A 19,780-nucleotide genomic window follows, 5' to 3' on the forward strand; every position below is an offset into this window, starting at 1 on the left:
GGCGGGTGGCCAGGCGGGTGGCGGGGCAGGTGGCGGGGCAGTGGGATGGGCAAGCCCAGGGCGATGCTGATGACCAGCTGGGACGCATCCTTCAGTCCACGCACCGCTTCTTCCTTGCGGCTGGAGACAGGAGGAGGGGAAGATGGACGCTGGAATGTTGACAGGCCGCCCCCAGGGAGGGGCCGCTGCCCCGGGAACCACCCCTCCCGGAGGAGGGCGCCTAAGCCCCCGCCCCACCCGCCGGCCCCGGGGAAGCCGCTCACATGTCGGGCAGCAGTTTGGGCAGCACCTCGACGGTGAATTGGGCGCCAGGCCTCAGAACCTCCTTCGGAACCTTGTCTGTGGCCATGTGCTGGATGAAGAAGCGCACGTGCCTGGGGGCCTCTTGCCGGTCGGCCTGGCCCTCCTTTGAATTTGGGTCCTCGTCCACCGTCAGCCCGTGGGCCACCCAGGTGTACGTGACAGGGTCGATGCTCAGGCCGGGGCCCAGGCTGCTGGAGCACAGCTCCCCTGCGTCGGGCCTGGCCGGCAGCCCCTCGAGCCGGATGCAGAGGTAGCAGTGGCCGAAGCTGATGTCGATGCAGTGCTTGCTGAGGAAGGCGGCCTCCAGGCGGAAGGCGCCCTGCAGCCGCCCCTGCGCCGCCCGCTCCGTGCCCCAGGCGATGCGCACGTGCTGCAGCGTGACGGCGTCATTCTCGGCCACCACGCCGGTGGCCGACTCCAAGGAGCAGAACGGCTGCCACACGCGGGCATAGTCGTCCACGCTGCGACACCGGTCCTGCCATGCCTGGGGCGCGTGGCCCGAGAAGCATTCGCCCGGCCGCTCCACGTGCTCCAGGCAGAGGCTGAGGCCGGGCGCCACGGCCCACAGCTGCACGGCCGGCGCCAGGATGCCCCGCTGCAGGGTGGTGCTGAGCTGCACCTGCAGCACGTCCCCGCTGCCCAGCTCCCGGGCCACCTCCAGGAAGTGGCCGCAGCGACTGCGCAGCACCCGCCCCAGCTCCCGCTGCGGGGCCCCGGCCGCGCCCTGCTCCCGCACGAGGGCAGCCGCCTCCGGCCACCGCTGCTCCTCCACCAGCTGCAGCAGCTGCTGCCACAAGGCGGCGTCCACGGGCCGGGTGTGCGGGTCCTGCAGGGCGCCGGGCAGCGGGCGGCACAGCTCCTCCATCTGCACCGAGTAGATACGGCGTCGCCACACGAGCTGCAGGCCCGGCCGGCCCTTCAGGGCGTGGGGGTGCTCGGCCAGCTGCAGGGAGCGGTAGTGGACGGGGCAGGGGTCGGGCAGGGTGTCGCGGTTGGCCGGGAAGAGCAGCTTGAAGCAGCGGGCGCCCGCCTCCACGTCCACCACGAAGCCCAGCTTATCACGTGGCTGGGCCCTGAGCCGCGTAGCGAGGTGCAGGCTGCAGGCCCGGCGCTGGTAGCTCTGGGCACGCGTGTGCTGGCGGCTGAAGTCCTGGCACATCCCATCAATGTCCCTGGCGGGGTAGGCGTAGCCCCCGTGGCCCAGCGCCAGCAGGATCAGCCGCTGCAGCACCACGTCCAGGTACCTGCGGATGGGCGAAGTGGCCCAGGTGTACCTGTCCACCTGCAGCGAGTAGTGGCTGGCCAGTTGTTCCTCACCCTGGCTGGAGCGGCCGAAGACAGAGCGGCCCAGGGCCTTGCGGAAGTCCAGGCTGGCGGGAGCCAGAGAGGGATGCATGTCGTCCGTGGTGACGAGGTCCACCAGCCAGTTGACATCCTGGGCCTGGGCTGCCAGCTGGACGTGCCTCCAGAGGGAGGCCAGCAGGTGGAGCGGGGGCTGCCGCGTGTCATGGGGGCTGCAGCCAGGCAGGTGGTGGCGCAGGTGCAGGGACAGGGGCACCAGGTCCCTGTGCTTCTCGCGCAGGGCCTCGAGCTGGCGGCTGCTGGGCGCCGGCTGCCACCGCAGCGGCGTGATGGTCCGGGTGCACTCGCCGCCCACCAGGAACTCTGCCGCCAGGCTGTTGAACTGGATCATGTACTCCTTCACCATGGCGTGGGCCCCGCGGAAGCCCAGCACGCTGTCCTCGTCCGGCTGTTCGTAGTGGCAGGCGGCCTGCAGGCGGCGCCGGCGCAGCACGTGGGCGTAGTGGCAGGCGGCGGCGAGGCAGGCCTCCACCGAGTCCAGGCGGGCCGGCGGCTCCAGGCCGGCCCCCGGCTGCTCCCTGATCACCCGTTCCGCCTCCTCGTAGGTCAGCTGGCGGTCAGAGCGAATCACAGACAGTGCGAAGCGCAAGCTCTTGAGCCGGTCGCTGCCCTTCTCGAAGGTGACAAAGAGAGAGACAGCGAAGCGGTCCTGGCCGGGCAGCAGGCTGAACGCGCCCTGGCAGAGCTCGGCCGGCAGCAAGGGCGTCGGCTCTCGGTCGGGGGCATAGAACGCCGTGCCCCGATTGCGGGCGTCCACGTCCAGGGCCCCGTCCCTGGGCACGAAGCTGGCCACATCGGTGATGTGCACGGCCACTTCATAGCTGGGGCCCAGGTCCCGGACGCTGAGGGCGTCGTCGAGGTTGCAGGCGCCCTGTGGGTCCACGGTGAAGGTTGGGAAGTCGCGGCAGTCCTCCCGGCCGCCGGGGGCCCGGCCCAGCTCGGCGCGGTACCTCTGCAGCACCTTGGAGACCGAGGCTGGGTCCGGCGAGGGACTCTCCAGGCCGTACTCCAGGTCCAGGACGCGGAGGCCCTGCTCCCAGGTGGTGGCCTCGGGCAGCACCTCCAGAACGATGCCCAGCGGGTAGTAGAAGCGCTCCCGCCATAGGACGACACGCACCCAGAAGAGCCGGCGGCGCCAGGCCTGAGGCGGGAGCCGCTCGTAGCGCACGCGCTGCACGCGGCCCTGCAGGAGCCGGTGGATGGGCACCTGCTGGGGGTCCTTTAGCTCGGCCACGAAGATCTTGGTCACGGAGCCGTCGATGGGCGTCAGGATGCGCGAGTCCCACTCGTCCATGCGGCACACGAACGCCAGCTCACGGCGCCGCCGCTTCAGCACGCCCAGCACGCGGCCCTGCGGCCGCCCCGAGGGGCCGCGGTCACGGCCGAGGACCTGCACCAGCACCTCGTCCCCGCTGAAGGCCATCCCGCAGTGCAGGCGGCCCCGGACCTGGATGGGGCCGGGGCCGCCGTCGCCCAGGGGCACGGCCGTCGCCCGCTCGAAGGTCTCCTGCACGAAGGCGCAGCGGTGGTACAGCCCGGGCTCTGCACGCAGCAGCTGCCGCAGCGTGGCCCGCGGCAGGTCCACGTAGTGCCGGGCCTGGCGCGGGGACGTGGGCCTGGCGACAGTGTCCAGCAGCCCGTCCTCCCGCACGGTCACCATCACGTTCTGGCTCTCGTCCAGGAGCTCTTGCAGGATGGCGTCGTCGGCGTTCAGCTCCCCGTCCGACGGCCAGAAGTCAGACTCGGAGTCCTCGAGGTCATCGGCGTCCTCGCCCTCCGTGGCCACCGAGTGCCCGGTTACGTCCTGCCTCACCGCGTCCCCTGCCGACGGCAGGTCCCCGACGGCTGGGCGCTCCTCGGCCTCTGCCATCTGCGTGGCGGTGTCCTCAGCCGCCAAGGTCCTGGGCAGGACTGCGCTCCCCTTGGTCCAGGCCACGGCGCCCGGCTCCAGCTTCGCCGCGTCCGGGTGCTCTGTGGCTGGGGCTTCCGCTGCCCCCTCTTCTGGGACAGTGTCCGCAGCCACTGCTGCCGAAGACCCCTCCACTGCCAGGGCCGTGGGCTGCTGGCATCGGGCCCAGCGCTGCCTCTGGAACACGCCCTGCTCTATCTGCTCCAGGGACAGGCTCTTGGGGCAGACGCTGTGCCGATCCACACACTCCCGGATGAAGCTCTTCCAGAGCTTGCTGCAGGCCCCGAAGGAGCAGAGGGCCACGGCGTCGCCCACGGCCACCACCTGGGACTGGGCGCGGGTCATGACGGTGTTGAGCACGCGGGCGTCTGTGAAGAACTGTACGGCGGGTGGGCCCGGGCTCCGCAGGCTCTCGTGGCTGTGCACCGTGCTCAGCAGCACCACCCGGAACTCCCGCCCTGCGAGGGGTCAGCGTCAGGCCGGGCGGGCGGGCGGCCCCGCTCTGCCCCCACTCCCGATCACCCACCTGGCAGGATCTCAAAGCTGCCCACAGACACCTGGCCCAGGTTCCTCTTCCTCAGCTCCTGCCTCAGCACGCCCACCTGGAAACACAGGGCCAGACAGCCCGCCTGGTGGGCTCTCTGTGCACAGGGGGCGCCCCCGGCAGTGACGCCCTCCACCTCGAGTCAAGCTCATGGTTCACGCCTCCGCCCTGGGCGACGACTCCCTCGGCCACTCTGACAGAGGAGGCCCGGCTGAGGGCACACTATCCCCTAGTCCACAAGGGAGGCCCCGCCTGGAGGATACCGTGGAGCAGCCGTGCTGGCAGCTGGGCTCACCTGGGCCCCGTGGGACACGACGCAGATGTGCCTCTGCTCCTGGCTGCCCCAGCAGCGCGGCCAGGTGTCATAGACCTCCTGCACCTGCTCGACGACCTGCATGACCTCGGCCGTGTTGAGCCACGACGTCATCGACATGTCGCGCTCGGGGCTGCCCGCCACGTGGCAGAACATGAGTGGGTAGCGCTGGGGGTGGCGCGGGACCTTGCCGCTGGCGTGGATGGGGTTGCCCTTGGCCACGTAGAAGTGACGGGAGACGAAGGTGATGATGGCCTCGGTGGAGCGGTAGTTCTCGTGGAAGATGACACGGCTATGCCGGGCCACCTCGTCCTCCTGCTGTTGGTAGTGTCGGAAGAGGCGGTGCAGCAGTGTGTGCTCGGCCGCCTGGGCCACGCTGAAGAGCCTGGGCGTCACCTGCATGTGGTCGCCAGCCAGGACCACGCGGGTGCCGGGCTGGGCGTAGCGCAGCGGCGTCAGCGCCTCGCACTCCAGCATCTGGGCGGCCTCGTCGATGAGTATGTGTGAGAAGAAGCCGGCGGGTACCTTGAGCTCGCGGGCCTGCGAGGTGGTGGCCACCACGATGCGGTGCCCCTCCAGCTCGGCGCGCGTGGGCGGCCGGAAGGCCCGGCGGTCCTCGCTCAGGCAGCAGTACTGCAGCGTGGCCGCATCGGTCTGGCTGGGCGGGCGGTCCGCGTACATCACCCGGAGTGGGGCGGCCTCGGGGTGGCCGCTGCTCACGTAGCTGTGGAAGTGCTCCTGGATGTAGATGTCAGCTGCGCTGTGGGGACAAGCGCACGCGGGGCCTCGGCGGCTGTCTGCGGAAGCGCCCGCCGTGCACCCCGCCTGGCCTCGGGCCGGGAACCCAAGGGGGCAGTTGGACCCGTGCCCGGCCCCACGAGCTGAAATCTGCTTTTCTCTTAAAAGCCACATCCGAGCTTCGCCCCAGGAAGTGCGGGCCACAGGAAGGGCCAAGCCACAGCCCGCCCACGACCCTCCTCATCCAGGGTCTCTGGGGCTGCTGCCACAGCCCCTCACCAAACGGCAGACCCCAACCCCCAGGGCACCCTGCACTGGGCCTGAAGTCTGCACGGCCCCGTCCCCGTCAGCCCCGGACTGAGCGTCCTGCAGATCTCGGTGACCGGCCTGCCGTGGGGACGCACTGCTGGCCAGTGTGCCCAGGGCGGCCAGAGGCCGTGAGCCCAGCGCCCACTCCGCCAGTGGCAGCCCCGGCATGTCTGTTCTAGAACTAGCCTCCCAGGCCCCCAGGGAGCCTGGGGACCAGCCAGACGCCCGGCCCCGGGCCCCCTGCCCTTGGAGTGCAGCAGCCGGGGCGGGGGCTCACCTGTTGGTGTGTGTGCAGATGAGCACCCTGGTGTGAGGCTGCCGGATGACCTCCAGGGAGGCCATGGCCAGAGTGTAGGTCTTGCCCGTACCGAAGGGGCCGTAGATGAGCAGCGGGGCGACAGGCTGCGGGCCCCCGGGGCTGCTGCCCGCAATGAACTCCACGGCCAGCTTCTGCTTGCGGTTGCCGTGCAGTGCTGGCCGGCTGGGCCGAGGGCGGGGCACGGTGCAAGCGGACAGGTCGGGCACCACCAGCCGCTCCTCGGGCAGGGCGTCCACGGCCTGGTGCCAGAGGCGGAAGGTCAGCGGGTCGATCTGGAACTGCACCTCCAACACGGGGCTGGTGTCCGGCTGCAGCTGCAGGGCCGTGCAGCAGTGGCCGGGGAGCAGCAGCCACAGCGCCTGCTCCGAGCGGGCCCGGGTCTCCAGACGCGCCTCGAACACCGTGTGGTCAGGCGCGGGCACGGGCGCCACGAGGGCCGTGCTGACCGCTCGGCCCAGCAGAAAGCCCTGGTCCGTGTCTGGTGTCAAGGAGTAGGGGACGGGGACCTCGGCATACAGGGCCCCTGGCGGGGGAAACAGTATGCCCAGGGCTGGCGTCTGCAGTGCTGTCTTCAGGGACACGGGGCCCCGCAGGTTCAGCCTGGTGGGGAAGACGCAGCTTGCTGAGCGGGCGGAGCCCTGCGGCCGCGCCCCGGCCCCGCCCACTGGCCCGGGCCGCTCACCTGGCCACCAGCTGCTGCTGTGCGGCCTCCTCCTTGTAGAGAAACTGGTGCATCCTCTGCCGGTAGTTGGCGCAGGAGAGGGGACCGGGGTCCGGGCCGCCGCGGCGGAACCCCAGGGCCAGCGCCGGCACCTTGTACTTGGCCATCAGGGCCTCCTGCTCCGCCGTGCGCGCCACGTCAGGCACCACACGGCGGTTGCCGGTGTGCCAGCGCTCCAGCGGCTCGAGGTGGCTGGGCGTCCCCATGAGCGCCGGGCGGTGTGCCAGGCCCACCTGCAGCCCCAGCTTCCGCAGCAGCACCGGCCGGCGGCCAAAGTCGAAGACCACCCACTGCTCGAAGGTGCCGAAGGAGGAGCTCTGCACGCGCACACCCACCCGGGACGTGGCCGGGCAGCCGGGCTCCCGGAAGCGCTCCCCCTGTGCGTACAGCTGGCCCGGCGGGAGGTGGGGGGCCACCAGGGAGAAGTCTGCACCCGGCTCCTGTTTGAGCAGGGCCACGTGCTGCAGGGGCTCCTGGGGAGAAACGACAGTGTGAGAGCCCTACCCTCAGGGTCCAGGCCAGCCCAGGCCCCGCCCCACCCGCTTCGAGCCACAGCTGTGACACCAGCGGGTGCTCAGCCTCTCTGAACCTCAGTGTCCCCCTCTGCGAGATGGGGTCACAGACGCTGCCATGGATGCTGAGCAGCGAGACAGGTCAGCGTGGGCGGATGGGACGCATGGCGGGAACCAGCCCAGACCCTCGCTCTTTGCCAGACCCTCTGCAAGATAAGCCCACAGGGCCAGGCACAGACTCATCTCGTACACACGCACACACACACACACACACACACGCACACACAGGGAAGGCTGCCCGGGGCGGCGGCCCCAGACCCCGGCCGACTCAGGGCTATGCTGACCCTTTACCTCAGAGTGGATGACGAATGTCCAGCTGTGCTGAGTTTTCTTCTCCTCGGCCTGGTACTCCAGGGGCTGGTTGCAGGTAACAGACACACCATCGACAGTCTCCGCCAGCTGCTCGAGGAGGCCAGGCCATGACGAGGGCGGCCCGGCCCCGCCCCTCCGCTGCCCGGTCCCGCCCCTCCGCCGCCCGGCCCCGCCCCCTCGCGAGGCCCCACTCACCACCAGGACCTCGCTGCTGCTGCGCTGGTACTCCGCCAGCAGCCGCACGTTGTAGGGCACCAGCCCCTCACGCCAGGCCGCCTGCTCCCGCAGCTCCGCTGTGTGCACCCGCCGCGTCCACTCCTGCAGCTCCTGCTCTGAATGCGCTTTCGTGCAGAGAGCCCCGTACTCGCACAGGTCAGGCCTGGGGGAAGGGAGGTCAGCAGGCTGCAGGGGGCAAGATCCCCTCAGCCCAAAGCAGGCCTGTGTGCGGGCACAGGAGCAGATTCCAGGCCGGGGCGGGGACCTCCTCCACCCTGTCTATTACCGTGCCCACAAGACAAGGCTGACGTGAGTGGCTTTAGTAGACGGCCCTTATCCCCTGGAGCCAATGAGGTGCCGGCTGGCCACGAGGAGGGGACAGGGGAACCCTGGTTGTGGCTGAAGGTGGGTTCATCCCCTTCCTCACATCCCACCCCACTGTTCTTACCTGGGGCAGAGCTCAAAGGTGGAGAGGCCAGTGGGCGGGCTTCGGTGCTCCCAGGACACAGCGTGGTCCAAGGCCACCATCTGCGCATGCTCCAGGGATGAGCAATGGTTCTCGAAGGCCTCCTGGGAGCGGCAGGTGACCAGGCAGGCGCGGCAGTACAGCTGGACTGCAGGGGGCTGGCTGTGGCAGGCTGTGGGCCCATCTCCCCTGGGGGCAGGGGGCGTGAGCAGGTCCCCTCGTTTGAGCCCACCCAGCTGCTCCGCCTCCCACACGGCCATCTCCACGGCGCTGTGGGCGTACTGGCAGCGGGAGGCCCCATGCCGACAGGGCCGCCCGCGCCCCACGAACATGCAGTAGGCCAGCGGCTGGCCGTTCCGGGGCTGCGGCCGCACCTCTACCACCTGCTGCTTGCGGCGGCCCTCAGAGCTCATGTGGGCCAGGAGCGAGGGGCAGGCCCCATGCTTGGGGCAGCGTCCCTGCGGGTCCACAGGGCAGAGGCGTGGGGGGCAGTGCCGGAAGCAGTGGGAGCAGAGCAGCTGGAAGCAGCCGCCGAACTCCTCACGGATGGCGGCCGCGGGGCTGTGCGGCTCGCCCCGGGCCCCGCCCCCCTGCACCGCCGCCTTCAGCCACAGGCGAGGGAGGCTGTGCTCGCGCTCGAAGGTCCAGACCAGCGCCTCCTCGGGGCTGCGGGCGAAGGTGCACTGGTTGCGGTGTCGCCGGCAGCCCAGCCCCGGGCTGTAGTAGCGGCAGACCTCGTAGCGTGCAGGCCGCGGGAAGCTGGGCCGGCGGTCCACCTTGCGCCAGAGCCTGCCCTTGGCAGCACGCTTGAGGCGGGCCAGCAGGACCTCCTGCGGGCAGCTGTGTTCCACGCTGCGCAGCAGGTAGGTGCTCTCGTTGAGGCGCTGGGTGCAGCGGGCGCAGCCCAGACACAGGTCCACCTGGGTGCACAGCCTGGCCAGAGATGGCTCCTTGGCGGCCGTGGGGCTCGTGGGCGGTGGGCCAGGCCTTGGGGACACCATCTTGTCCGGTGCTGGCCTGACTCTGCGGGTTGGCATCTGAGGCTCGCGGGCTCTGCTGGTCCTCTGGGGCTGAGCACCGCTGAAGAGAAGTCTGGGACGGGAAGAGGGAGGGAGGCCCCGAGGTCAGGAGGACCGACCCCAGGCCAAGTCACTCTGCCTCCGCCTCGGCAAGGGGCGAGGGTGCAGAGCAGGGGGAGGGTCCTGCCGCCGGACGGGACAGAGGGTTGCCAGAGCCCAGGAAGCTGGGCCCCACTGACCTTGACCCAGCCCAGAACCCTCCCCTTCTGAAGGGTCTCAGGGGCCCTGCTGAAAAGGAGCCAGCCAGCTGCAAGGTTGCCCAGCAACAGGAGCCCTGGAGGCCCTCGTACTCCCCGACTCCCCCAGTACCCCCTGTTCTGTGAAGGGACAGTTGGCTCCTAGGAACGGCGCACCCCACGCCTGTCTGGAGGGGACTGGTTTCCTCCTGCCGGGTAGGGGCGGCGGGAGCGGGGGTCAGGAGGAGAGCACAGCTGGCGAGAGGAGGCGCAAGCCTGTTTCGGAGCCCCCTGGGGACATGGGGGTGCCCCTGGGGGTTTCCCGGCCCAGCTAGGATGAGAAAGGGGAACTAACTTCTGCGAACACCCGGGTTTCCTCTGAAGAGAACTTAAAGGGACACTTGGAGGGAAACAGTGATGTTTTCAAAGGAAATGGGGGGAGGTCAGCCCTGAGGGAGAGCTGCCTCACTCCAGAGCACAAACTGCGGCCCCTCCAGAGGGGGCTGGGAAGACCCCCTTCCCCAATATTCAGAAATAGGGGCGGCTGCAGGCGGTGAGGACAGAACTAAAGGGCTCAGAACTTGGGGTCCAGGGGGCGCCCCCTTTGCAGGTGCTGCCAGGGTCGCCAAGATGACGATGCGCTGCTACCTGGGCAGGGGTGGGGGAAGGCGACGCTGAGTCAGCACCCCAGGCAGCGGGCGAGGCGGCCCCACGCCATGGGGGTCCCTGGGCACCAGCCCCCTACTCCGCTAGCACTGCCTGCAGCTGGGCGCCGCAACCCCCCCTCTCCCCGGAGCCCGCCCAGGTCCCAAGGAGGCCCTGGCCGCAGGGTGCGGGGGCTGGGAGCTGCCACCGTGGCCGAGACCCCCCGCGAGCCCCGAGTGCTTACCCCCCATTCGCATTCGGCCGCGCCCGCTGCGATCACTTTCACTCTTTCGATTCTGCCCCCGGGTGACTCACAAACCTCCCCTGACGACGGAGCGCGAAATTACCTCACTGTCCCCTCGCCCGCCCCCGCCATGCCCCCCCACCCTGCCCACTCTTTTTCCTCCCGGCGCCGCCCCAAACCACAGCGGGCCCGCCCGCCCTGCTCCAGCAGCGCCGCGGGATTCGAACCCGGTGCCCGGGCGCCCGCCCGCTGGAGTGCGCAGCGCTCGGCGCTTTGGCCAGAAACCAGAGCAAGGCGGGGAGGTGCGCCCCGCGTGGTCCGGGGTGGGCGGGGCGCCCCTTTCCTCCGTGGCGTGTTGACAGACTCTAGGCTGCTCTGCGACCCGAAGGGCGGACGATGTGACTATCCGCAGCAGACCCGGGGTCCCCGCAGCAGGGGGCACGATCAGGAGGGGGAAGGGCTGGGAGCTGGGGGCTGACCGCAGGCACCGCGTCCCGAAAGGCATCAGCCAGCCTGGGTCGGAGAGCACCTGCCATCTGGCCTGGGCAGGACCCTACCTGGGGGCTTCTTCCTACCTGGCAGGCTCCGATGCGGTGGCCAGTCCCCTTAGACCCCCGGTGGACATCGGGGCTGGGCCAGGGCCTGGGAAGAGTGAGGGAACCTCCCAGTTCCAGGCGGAACCAGCAGGAGAGATTCTGATTCTCCCCACTGTCCTGTGCAGGAGCCGCCCTGAGCCCCACTCAAGGACACCGAGGCGCCCTCGTCACCGAAGGCTCAGCGGCTCACTGGCAGCGAAGCGTCCAGCGCCCACCATCACACTCCACCCTGGCGAGCCCACTTTCTAGGTTCACACCCTTGAACAGGAGAACAGCCGACCTGTGGAACCAACGGGTGTGGTGGGAAGGACAGAGTGTGGTGACCGAGGCTGGGTCACAAGGACACTGAGCCGCCTCCTTGCTCTCCTGGGCCGCTGCTCTGTGGGAAGCCAGCCACCATGCCGTGAGGACGCGCAAGCAGCCCCGTGGACAGGCCCACGCCAGGAGGAACTGAGGCCCCTGCCCCAAACCAGCACCGGCTGCCGGGCGTGTGCGCGAGTCATCTGCCACTGAACCCTCCCTCAGACAACTGTAACCTCATGGGACACCCCAAGCCTGAGCCACCGGCCAAGCCACTCCCAACTGTGAGATAATAAGTGGGTGAGATAATAAATGTTTATTATTGTTTTAAGCCACCAAGTTTGGGGGTGATTTCTCACAGAGCAATAGGTAGCTGATACACCAAGCGCGTCGCTCAGACAGCAGAGTTCATCTGCACCAGCCCAAGGCCAACATCCTGTTGAGAAGGACAGTAACGGAAGCTCCCCGTCTAAGTCAGGAAGTGGGCCAAGCACCACTAAGGACCACGCCAGGAGCCTTGGCACAAACACTGAATTAGAGACGACAGCAGGGGAGAGCACTTCGTAAACACCAGCAACGACGGACCCAGGAATGAGCCAGCAGGAAGTACCAGGAAAGGGAAACGTCCCTGACGGGCACGACAGAGCTCAGTGGAAAGTGGAAAGAAATGTGACGTTCTCGGAAAAGGAGCCACGACATGACCTAAAGATGTCAGTGCTCCCTGCATTTATTTTAGGAAGGCATTTTTTTCATACAAATAGAAAAAACTGCCCTAAAATTTATTTCGAACCACAAAAGACCCCAGATAGTCGAAACGATCCCGAGAAAGAACAAAGCAGAAGGCAGCACATGTCCTGATTTCAAGCTTTAGTACAAAGCGACAGTCATCCAAACAGTGTGGTACCGGCATAAGAACGGGCACACAGGCCAGTGGAACGGGACAGACATAAACCCACACTTACATGGTCAACTAATTTTGGACACGGATGCCACGAACGCATAATAGGGAAAGGACGAGCTCCTCAATAAATGGTGCTCGGAAAACTGGGTAAGCAAATGCGAAAGAATGAAGCTGGACCTCTATCCCACACCACTTACAAAACTAACTCAGATGGACCAATGCCTGTCAGACCCGAAGCCATAAAAGTCCTGGAAGAAAACAGAGAGAATGACCCTTGACATCAGTCTTGGCAATGAGTTCTTGGATCAGACACCAAAAGCACAGGCAAACAAAAACTAAGATAAACAAATGGGACTACATTAAACTAAAAGGCTTCTGCACAGCGAAAGAAACCAACGGTAAACTGAAAAGACAACCTACAGAATACAGAAAACACTCACAAGTCATACGCAATAAGGGATTGATAGCCAAAATTTGTAAAGGACTCATACAACTCGATAGCAAAAAAAAAAAATTTTAAAATGGGCGGAGGACCTAAATAGACATCTCTCCAAAGAAGAGACATAGATGGACAACAGACATAGAAATGAAACAGAGAAATGACAATCCAAACCACAGTGAGATGTCACTTCACACTTGTCAGAATAGCTATTATCAAAAAGACAGAAATAACAAGTGTTGGCGAGGATGTGGAGAAAAAGGAAGCCTCGTGGAAATGAAAACAGTGCGGCCACTCTGGAAAACGGTGTGGAGGTTCCTCAAAAAAGTACAAAACAAGCTGCCTTACGCCCCAGCCCTCCCCGTTCTGCGCATCCGGCAGAAAGAAATGGAACCATGGTCTCCAGGGGCATCTGCCCTTCCACGGCACAGCGGCATTAGTCACAATAGCCAAGACATGGAAACCCCTGCGTGTCCTCAAAGATGCGTGGATAAAGGTGTTACACACACACACACACACACACACACACACACACACACACCTCAATGTCACTAAGCCATGAGAAAGAAGGAAATCCTGCCTGCGCCAACATGGACGGACAGCCGGGTAGAAAAAGACAGCTCCTGTACAATAGTGCTGACATATGGAATCTAAAAACGCCATACTCTTAAAAACAGAGAGGACAAAGCGCCCCCCATGGGGATAGGGACTGGGATGCATTATTTGAGGCACGAACGTGCAGCCAGCAGAAGCGGACGTCCTGGCCTCTAATGCCCAGCATAGTGGTCACGGTCAATGATACCGTGTTACGGACATCAGAGTCCACAAGAGACTAGACCTTAACGGTTCCCACTGCAAAGAAATGTTCCTTACGTGAGTGACAGAGGTGTTCCCTAACACTACAGTGTCGATCACATTGCAATCACAAATGTAGCAAATCAACCTGTCGTGCCCCTTAAACTTATACAATGTTACATGTCAGTCACATCTCAGTTTACAAAGAAAAAGAGTAAGGGAGGGTTCTAGTCCTGTCAAATATTAGAACACATTGTAAAGCGAAGAAAAGGGCGGGGTCCTGGAGCCGAGATGGACGCGCAGGTCAAGGCAGCAGAATGGAAAGTCCACAAATAGGCTGAAATGCACGCGGGTGTTTCACGCATGACGACGGACGGCATTGCAGATCACCGGGAAGAGACGGTGTATTCAAAAAGTCGTGTTAGGACGGTTTCATTCTAATGATTCGGTTAGAACAACTGGTTAGCATCTTGAAACAAAAATGGCGGGGCGGGGGTGGTCTCTACTCAACACCTCGCACCAAATAAAATGGCAGACGGATCAAAGATTTAAACAGAAAACAAACCACCCCGAGAGGTGCTGGCAGCAAGCGGGGCGGGGGGCGTGCATGTGCATTTACTGGCACACTCACGAGCTCACGCGGGGAGGTCTTTCCCACGTGAAGGCCAGCCCCAGCAGCCCCCGCTCAGGCCGGACTTCACATTCGTGGTTTGAAGTCTGTCCTGATGGAATGTTTACACCACGGAATCGACAAACAACATGAATCGTGTTTTCACTCCTCGGGGAGCCTGTTCTTAGACATCTGCAAACACCCCAGCAGCACCCCACTGACGAATTCACCCGCACACAAATAAAGCGATTATATGTGGAGGGAAAAAAAAGGCGTCAAAGGCCACGCACATGCACACGTGAGGCCGCACACCGGGGCCGCAGGCCGGACGACAGCATAGCATTTTTCTCCTCCGATCAGGAAGGCCAGGGTCAGACGCGGCACTGGGGGTGAGGGGGACATTGTCCAGAAGTGCAAGGGCACAGGCCCCGCCAGCACTGATCCCACAGAGCTCAGCCCGGCGCCTGTGGCCGCTTACCCGCCCCGGGCCCCACACCATGGGCCCCTCTGAGGCATCTCAAACGTCATGCAATGAATGTTTTTCACAGTAACTCGTTAGAGAAGAAACTCGAGGTGCACAACAACATACCTTGATTTGAAAAAGAAAAAGGAGAAAAACAAAGAATGTAAAGCACCGAACCAGCCACAGAGATCTGGAGTGGGCCCCGGGCCTTTTCCCGCTCCCTTTTGTCATGTGATTTGTATCGAGTGTCCTCCGTGTTCAAGCAGAGATGGACAGTGTGAATGGCACCAAGTCACATATGAAGCGCGGTGTGTTTGCACAGCGCCCCCTCTCTGGTCACTCAGGCCAGAGTGCTCGTCCCTTCACCTTCTGGCCTCACGGATCGTCCAGATGCTGCCGACGCCAATATCGTCACCTCCGGCTCGGACTGTCCCCTAAACTCCAGGCATGCACGGTCCTCAGCCTGGGGCCCACTCCAGATCTCTGTGGCTGGTTCGGTGCTTTACATTCTTTGTTTTTCTCCTTTTTCTTTTTCAAATCAAGGTATGTTGTTGTGCACCTCGAGTTTCTTCTCTAACGAGTTACTGTGAAAAACATTCATTGCATGACGTTTGAGATGCACCTTGTCCTGGCCATGAGGCAGGCGCTCGGTCCTCTGGTGGCATCCTGGCTCCATTACATGACAACCCGTCCTCCCAGCGCCCAGGCACCCTGGACGACTCCTCACCCAACCGTCTGCACGTGCCGTCTGATGAAGTGCAAGTCGACCCAGAACCCAGACGCCCGTCAGAGCCGAGAACCTCGCAGCCCCCCGGCGCCCTGCACCGCCCCTTCCGGGCGGGGGCACAGCTTGGGAATGACCAGTGCACGGAACCGGCACGGCCGCGACGGAAGCGGAGCCTTCGCGAGGTCGCGAAGCATCTCCCCAGGAGCCGCCGGAAGACAGTGACCTTGCGGCGGAGAACGGGCCGGGCTCGCCCTCCGGACAGGATAGGCGGACAGGCTGAGCCAGGTGCGGGCGCAGAGGGCACGGCCCCCTCCTGTGGTTCCAGCCCCAAATGCGAAAGCAGCAGAGTCTACCCGAGGGCTCCGCCCCTCAGAACGTCTGGGCCCCGAGGACGGAGAAAGGAGGGAGGCGGAACAGGGAATCGGCTCGAGAAGACGGCTCGATGGCTTCTGATAGTTACGTGAACATCCACGTACGACCCAGCAGTTCCATTCCCACGGGGCAGGTGCAGACAGAGCCTCCTGCTTAACGAGGCCTTGGGCAGGGGCGTCAGCAGTGCCGGCTCCCAGCGGCCGAATGCTGGCAACCACGGCGACGTCCCCGGCTGGGCCACCAGTGCAACTGTAAAACAGGACACGGCTCAGGGAACACCACGAGCCCGGGACACACGACAGCACGAGACTCAGAGACGTCGGGCTGAGCGAAAACACCCAGACCCGAAAGGGGACGTCGTGTGCGGCTCCGTGCACGCGCGTTTCACGACGAGTTCACCCCGCCCTCACAGGCCCAGTGCAGTCTGAGCCAGGAACCTGCAGGTCCCGCCTGAGGCCGGGGCAAGACTGCCCCGTGCGAACCCCGCCGAGGCAGAAAGGCGCCCAGCCTCAGCCAAAGAGGGGCTGAGCGATGAGCCGCCTCCCTAGGTCCGGCCCCTTCGGCCTCCAAGCGGTCAGCGGGACCCAGCCAGTGCCACATGTGGCTTGGATGGAGAGAAGCTGATCGAGACACAGTGTGTCCCAATTGGTGCGTTTCTGTAACAAATGACCCCAAAACTCAGTGGCATAAAACAATCGTTTATTATTCTCATGAGTTCTGTAGGTCACTTAGAGAGGGACCAGTGGGTTCAGCTCTTCTCTGCTCCATGATGTCCAGGGCCTCAGGCAAAAGACGCAGATTATGAGGCTGGGATCATCTGAGGTGCTTTGCTCCATGTCTGGCACCTGGGCTGGGGGCTGGCACCGGGGGCTAATGGAGCATCTGTCTCTGTCTCTAAAACATGGCAGCTCTGGCTTTGGAACGGGCATGTTGAGAGGGACAGAGGCAGAGAGACGGGCAGGGACACAGACAGGGACAAGGTCAACAAGAAGAGCAGGTGGAAACGATGGCCTTTTCCCAGTCTGGCCTCAGAAGCCACACAGCAGGATGTCTGCCACATCCTAGTCATTAAAAGTGAGTCACGAAGGCCAGCTCACATGGAGGGGAGGGGATTGGATGCATACTTTTGTGGGAGGAGCATCAGAGTCCGTGGACATGTTTTACAGCCACCACGCAGAAGAGAGCCGAGAGTCACCCACAAGGCAGGAAAGGAGGGAGAGAAGAAAAGCTCCCGAGGAGACGCCCCACGAACACCGCCTGCTGTCGGACGCCTCGGTAAGAGACGTGGCTTACCAAGAATCGCCACCACGACGCTGAGAAACACAGACTGGATTTCTAGAAACCGAAAACAACGCAGCTATTTGCTGCTTACCTGAGGTGCACCAAACACAAAGACACTGCATGGTCGCAAAGGAAAGAGAGAGCTGTGCCAGGCGCCTGCCAGCGCTAAGCAGGTAAGTGCTGACCTGGTGGCAGTAACGCCTGACACACCACAGAACGAGGGGACTAAGAACGGGCGTCATCAATGAAAGAAGGAGCCACGAAAATAGCACTTCTCACATTCTTTCGACTGGGATCTGCAGCCGAAGTTCCCCAGAGTCCTACCTTCACCACGTGGGACGCTCTCTGGGCTCTGTCTCACTCTGTTCCATTGTGTTCCGCCCCTCCGTGTTTAAGAAAACGCGACCTTCTAAATCAGTTCCAAACCCACCATGATGTGTTACCACCTGTTTGAAAAACACTAACCAAGAAGCCACAGCAATGTGAACACGTATACGCCTGATAACCTGACCCTAAACACACACAGCACCCAGCCTCATCTGCAGACTCAGCGCGGCCCCGATGAGAGCCCCAGCTCGCTGCCCCGTGCGCACGGGCAGACTGAAGCCGAAGCTCACACGGAGAGGAGGCAAAGACCCGGCACGGCCAGCACGGCATCGAAGGAGGAGAGCTAAGTCGGGGCACGGACGCCACCGACTTCGGGACTGACGGGCAAGCCGCGGTGACCGAGACGCCGCGGTGCGGACGAAGGACAAGACACGCAGGTCGGCGGACAGCGCGGGGCGCCCAGAAACAGACCCCACAAACACAGCCAGCCCGGCTCCGACAGGCGCAAAGGCGACTCGGTGGAGCAGGGACGGGCTCCTCAACAAACGGGGCTGGGACGACTGGCGTCCACGTGCAAGGAAAGGAGTCCACACGCGGACCGCACGCCCGCCGCAGACGTGAACCCGAAACGCGCCGGGGAACCATGCGAAATGCAGAGCTACGAGACTCCCAGGAGATGACAGGAAAACTGCGACGACCCCGGGTCCGGCGAGGACTTCTCAGATGCAACACCACGAAAGAGAAAACTGATGAACTGAACTTAATGAAAATTAAGAACTTCAGCTCTACGAAAGACACTGTCTGGAGAACGAGAAGACAAGCCACAGACGGGAGAGAGACTTGCAAAAGACACATCTGATAAAAGACTGTTATCCAAACAAACAGAGGACTCTTAAAACCAGTAAGAAAACCAGCAACCTGATTAAAAGTGGGCAAACACCTGAGCACACCTCACCAAAGACGATCACACGATGGCGAATGAGCAGACGAGAGGACACCGCGCATCCGGTGTCACCGGGGAAAGGCAGCTTAGAACGGGGAGACACCAGCGCCCTCCTATCAGAACGGCCAGACGCAGGGCACTGACGCCAGCACACGCGGGAGGATGAGGGGCCACAGACACTCGCGCCACTGCCGGGGGACGCACGCGGAGCAGCCGCGGGGGGGACGGCCGGGCGGACCTTACAGAACCGGACGCGGCCCTACCGCGTGAGCTGACGGTCGCGCTCCTTGGCGTTCGCCTGAGGAGGTGACCACCCGTGTCCACACACAGACCTGCACGCGAGGTCTGCAGCAGCTCACTCAGAGGCGCCAACATCTAGAAGCCCCGGGACGCCCCTCGGCAGGTGGACACAGGCTCTGTGCCCGTCCAGACGGCGGGATGTCGCCCAGCACTAGGAAGAAAGGAGCTGTCGCGTCACGAAGAGACACGGAGGGACCGTAAGCGCACGTCACTAGGGGAGAGAAGCTGATCTGAAAAGGCCACACACGGTGCGATTCCAGCTACGTGACACTGGGAAAGGCAAGACATGGGGACAGTAAAAGGATCGCTGGTCCCAGGGCTGGTGGGGGAGGACGGATGGACAGTGGGCACAGGGGACTTTGGGGGCAGCGAACACACTCGGTGTGACACCATGACGGTGGGTACGTGTCGTCACACATCTGTGCAGATCCATGGACTGTATGATACTGAGAAGGACCGTGACCTGACCTGGGGACTCTGGGTGACAATGACGTGTCAGTGTAGATTCACTGATGGAAACAAATGCACCATCTGGTGGGGAGGGTGACGGCGGGGCATCTGAGCGGGTGGAGCTTTGAGGGCGCAGCGACGTCTCTGTACTTTCCTTTCAATTTTGCTGGGAGCCTAAAGCACTCTAAAAAGAAAGGGAGATTGTCACTCACCTCCCTCGGAAACCACAGGGCCCGCTGACCAAAAATAAAGAAAGATACAGAAACGCCCAACAACACAATTCACGAGCTCGCTCAGACAGGCGGACGCAGACATGGGCTCGGCCAAGAGAACATACCTGTTCTCAGGTGCGCATGGCCACCTACCAGACCGGTGCGCCTCCGCGGCAGAGGTGACAGCACAGTCCGGGGGTCCGAGTGGAGGCGGCAAGGGCTGCAGGACGGCCTTCGGAAGGGACTGCCAGTTCAAGCCTCAGATCTGCCAGTTCAAGCCTCAGATCTGCCAGTTCAAGCCTCAGATCAGATCGCTGAGGCGTATGGAGACTACTTAGCAAGCGGCCTTGGCGGTCTGATGGCACTGGGCCTGGGGGGGACGCCCAGCTGAGACAGGAGGACAAGGCAGGCATGGCTGCAGGGCAGGGCTGGGGGCCACGGTGGGGAGGCCCAGGCCCAGCACCCTGCTTCCCCGCGAGCACCCACTGCATACCGACCGCGCGCCCTAACCCTCAGGTTCCCAGGTCTGCTACGCCCAGCGAGCGGCGGGGCAGGTGCCCAGAGCACACGCAGCAAGTGCTGGGGGCGCGTCCGACAGCCGCAGCCAGCCCCTGGGGGGCGCGGCCCTCTGTCCCCCGCGGGCTGTGCCAAGGGCACCCACGTCTTCCCACCCTCGTCAGCGGTTCTGGTGACCAGAGCAGCAGTGTCCGCGCGCATTCTGCAAATCCCGAGCACAGGAGTCCAGTCGGGAGGGGCCGCCGACCTGAGGCTGGAGTAAGCGGTGCGCCCGCCACTGGGCAGTTCTCAGACACCCTCTCCGGCCACATCCGCAACCC

The 19,780-nt window shown here is 64.0% G+C and overlaps 1 protein-coding gene and 1 long non-coding RNA gene across 2 annotated transcripts in view; one reads left to right on the forward strand and one right to left on the reverse strand.

The window, feature by feature from the left end:
- HELZ2 (helicase with zinc finger 2) overlaps positions 1-10,268 on the reverse strand; it is a 13,837-nt gene extending 3,569 nt beyond the window's left edge. Inside the window, exons 1-10 of the mRNA XM_039864818.1 lie at positions 10,229-10,268; positions 8,067-9,176; positions 7,598-7,781; positions 7,382-7,489; positions 6,480-6,991; positions 5,756-6,397; positions 4,414-5,191; positions 4,101-4,176; positions 264-4,032; positions 16-120 (exon numbers count right to left, since the gene is read on the reverse strand). Coding sequence (XP_039720752.1) covers positions 16-120; positions 264-4,032; positions 4,101-4,176; positions 4,414-5,191; positions 5,756-6,397; positions 6,480-6,991; positions 7,382-7,489; positions 7,598-7,781; positions 8,067-9,121 — 7,229 coding nt within the window. The 5' untranslated portion in view covers positions 9,122-9,176; positions 10,229-10,268. The remainder of the gene's footprint in view (positions 1-15; positions 121-263; positions 4,033-4,100; positions 4,177-4,413; positions 5,192-5,755; positions 6,398-6,479; positions 6,992-7,381; positions 7,490-7,597; positions 7,782-8,066; positions 9,177-10,228) is intronic.
- A 213-nt stretch (positions 10,269-10,481) lies between these two features.
- LOC120603941 (uncharacterized) lies at positions 10,482-11,476 on the forward strand. The gene is made up of 2 exons (XR_005653236.1): positions 10,482-10,530; positions 10,950-11,476. It is a non-coding gene; the product is annotated as an uncharacterized LOC120603941 (long non-coding RNA).
- The last annotated feature ends 8,304 nt before the right edge of the window (positions 11,477-19,780 follow it).

This window comes from Pteropus medius, unplaced genomic scaffold (genome assembly GCF_902729225.1).
Source record: "Pteropus medius unplaced genomic scaffold, Ma_sr-lr_union100, whole genome shotgun sequence".
NCBI classification, from domain to species: domain Eukaryota; kingdom Metazoa; phylum Chordata; class Mammalia; order Chiroptera; family Pteropodidae; genus Pteropus; species Pteropus medius.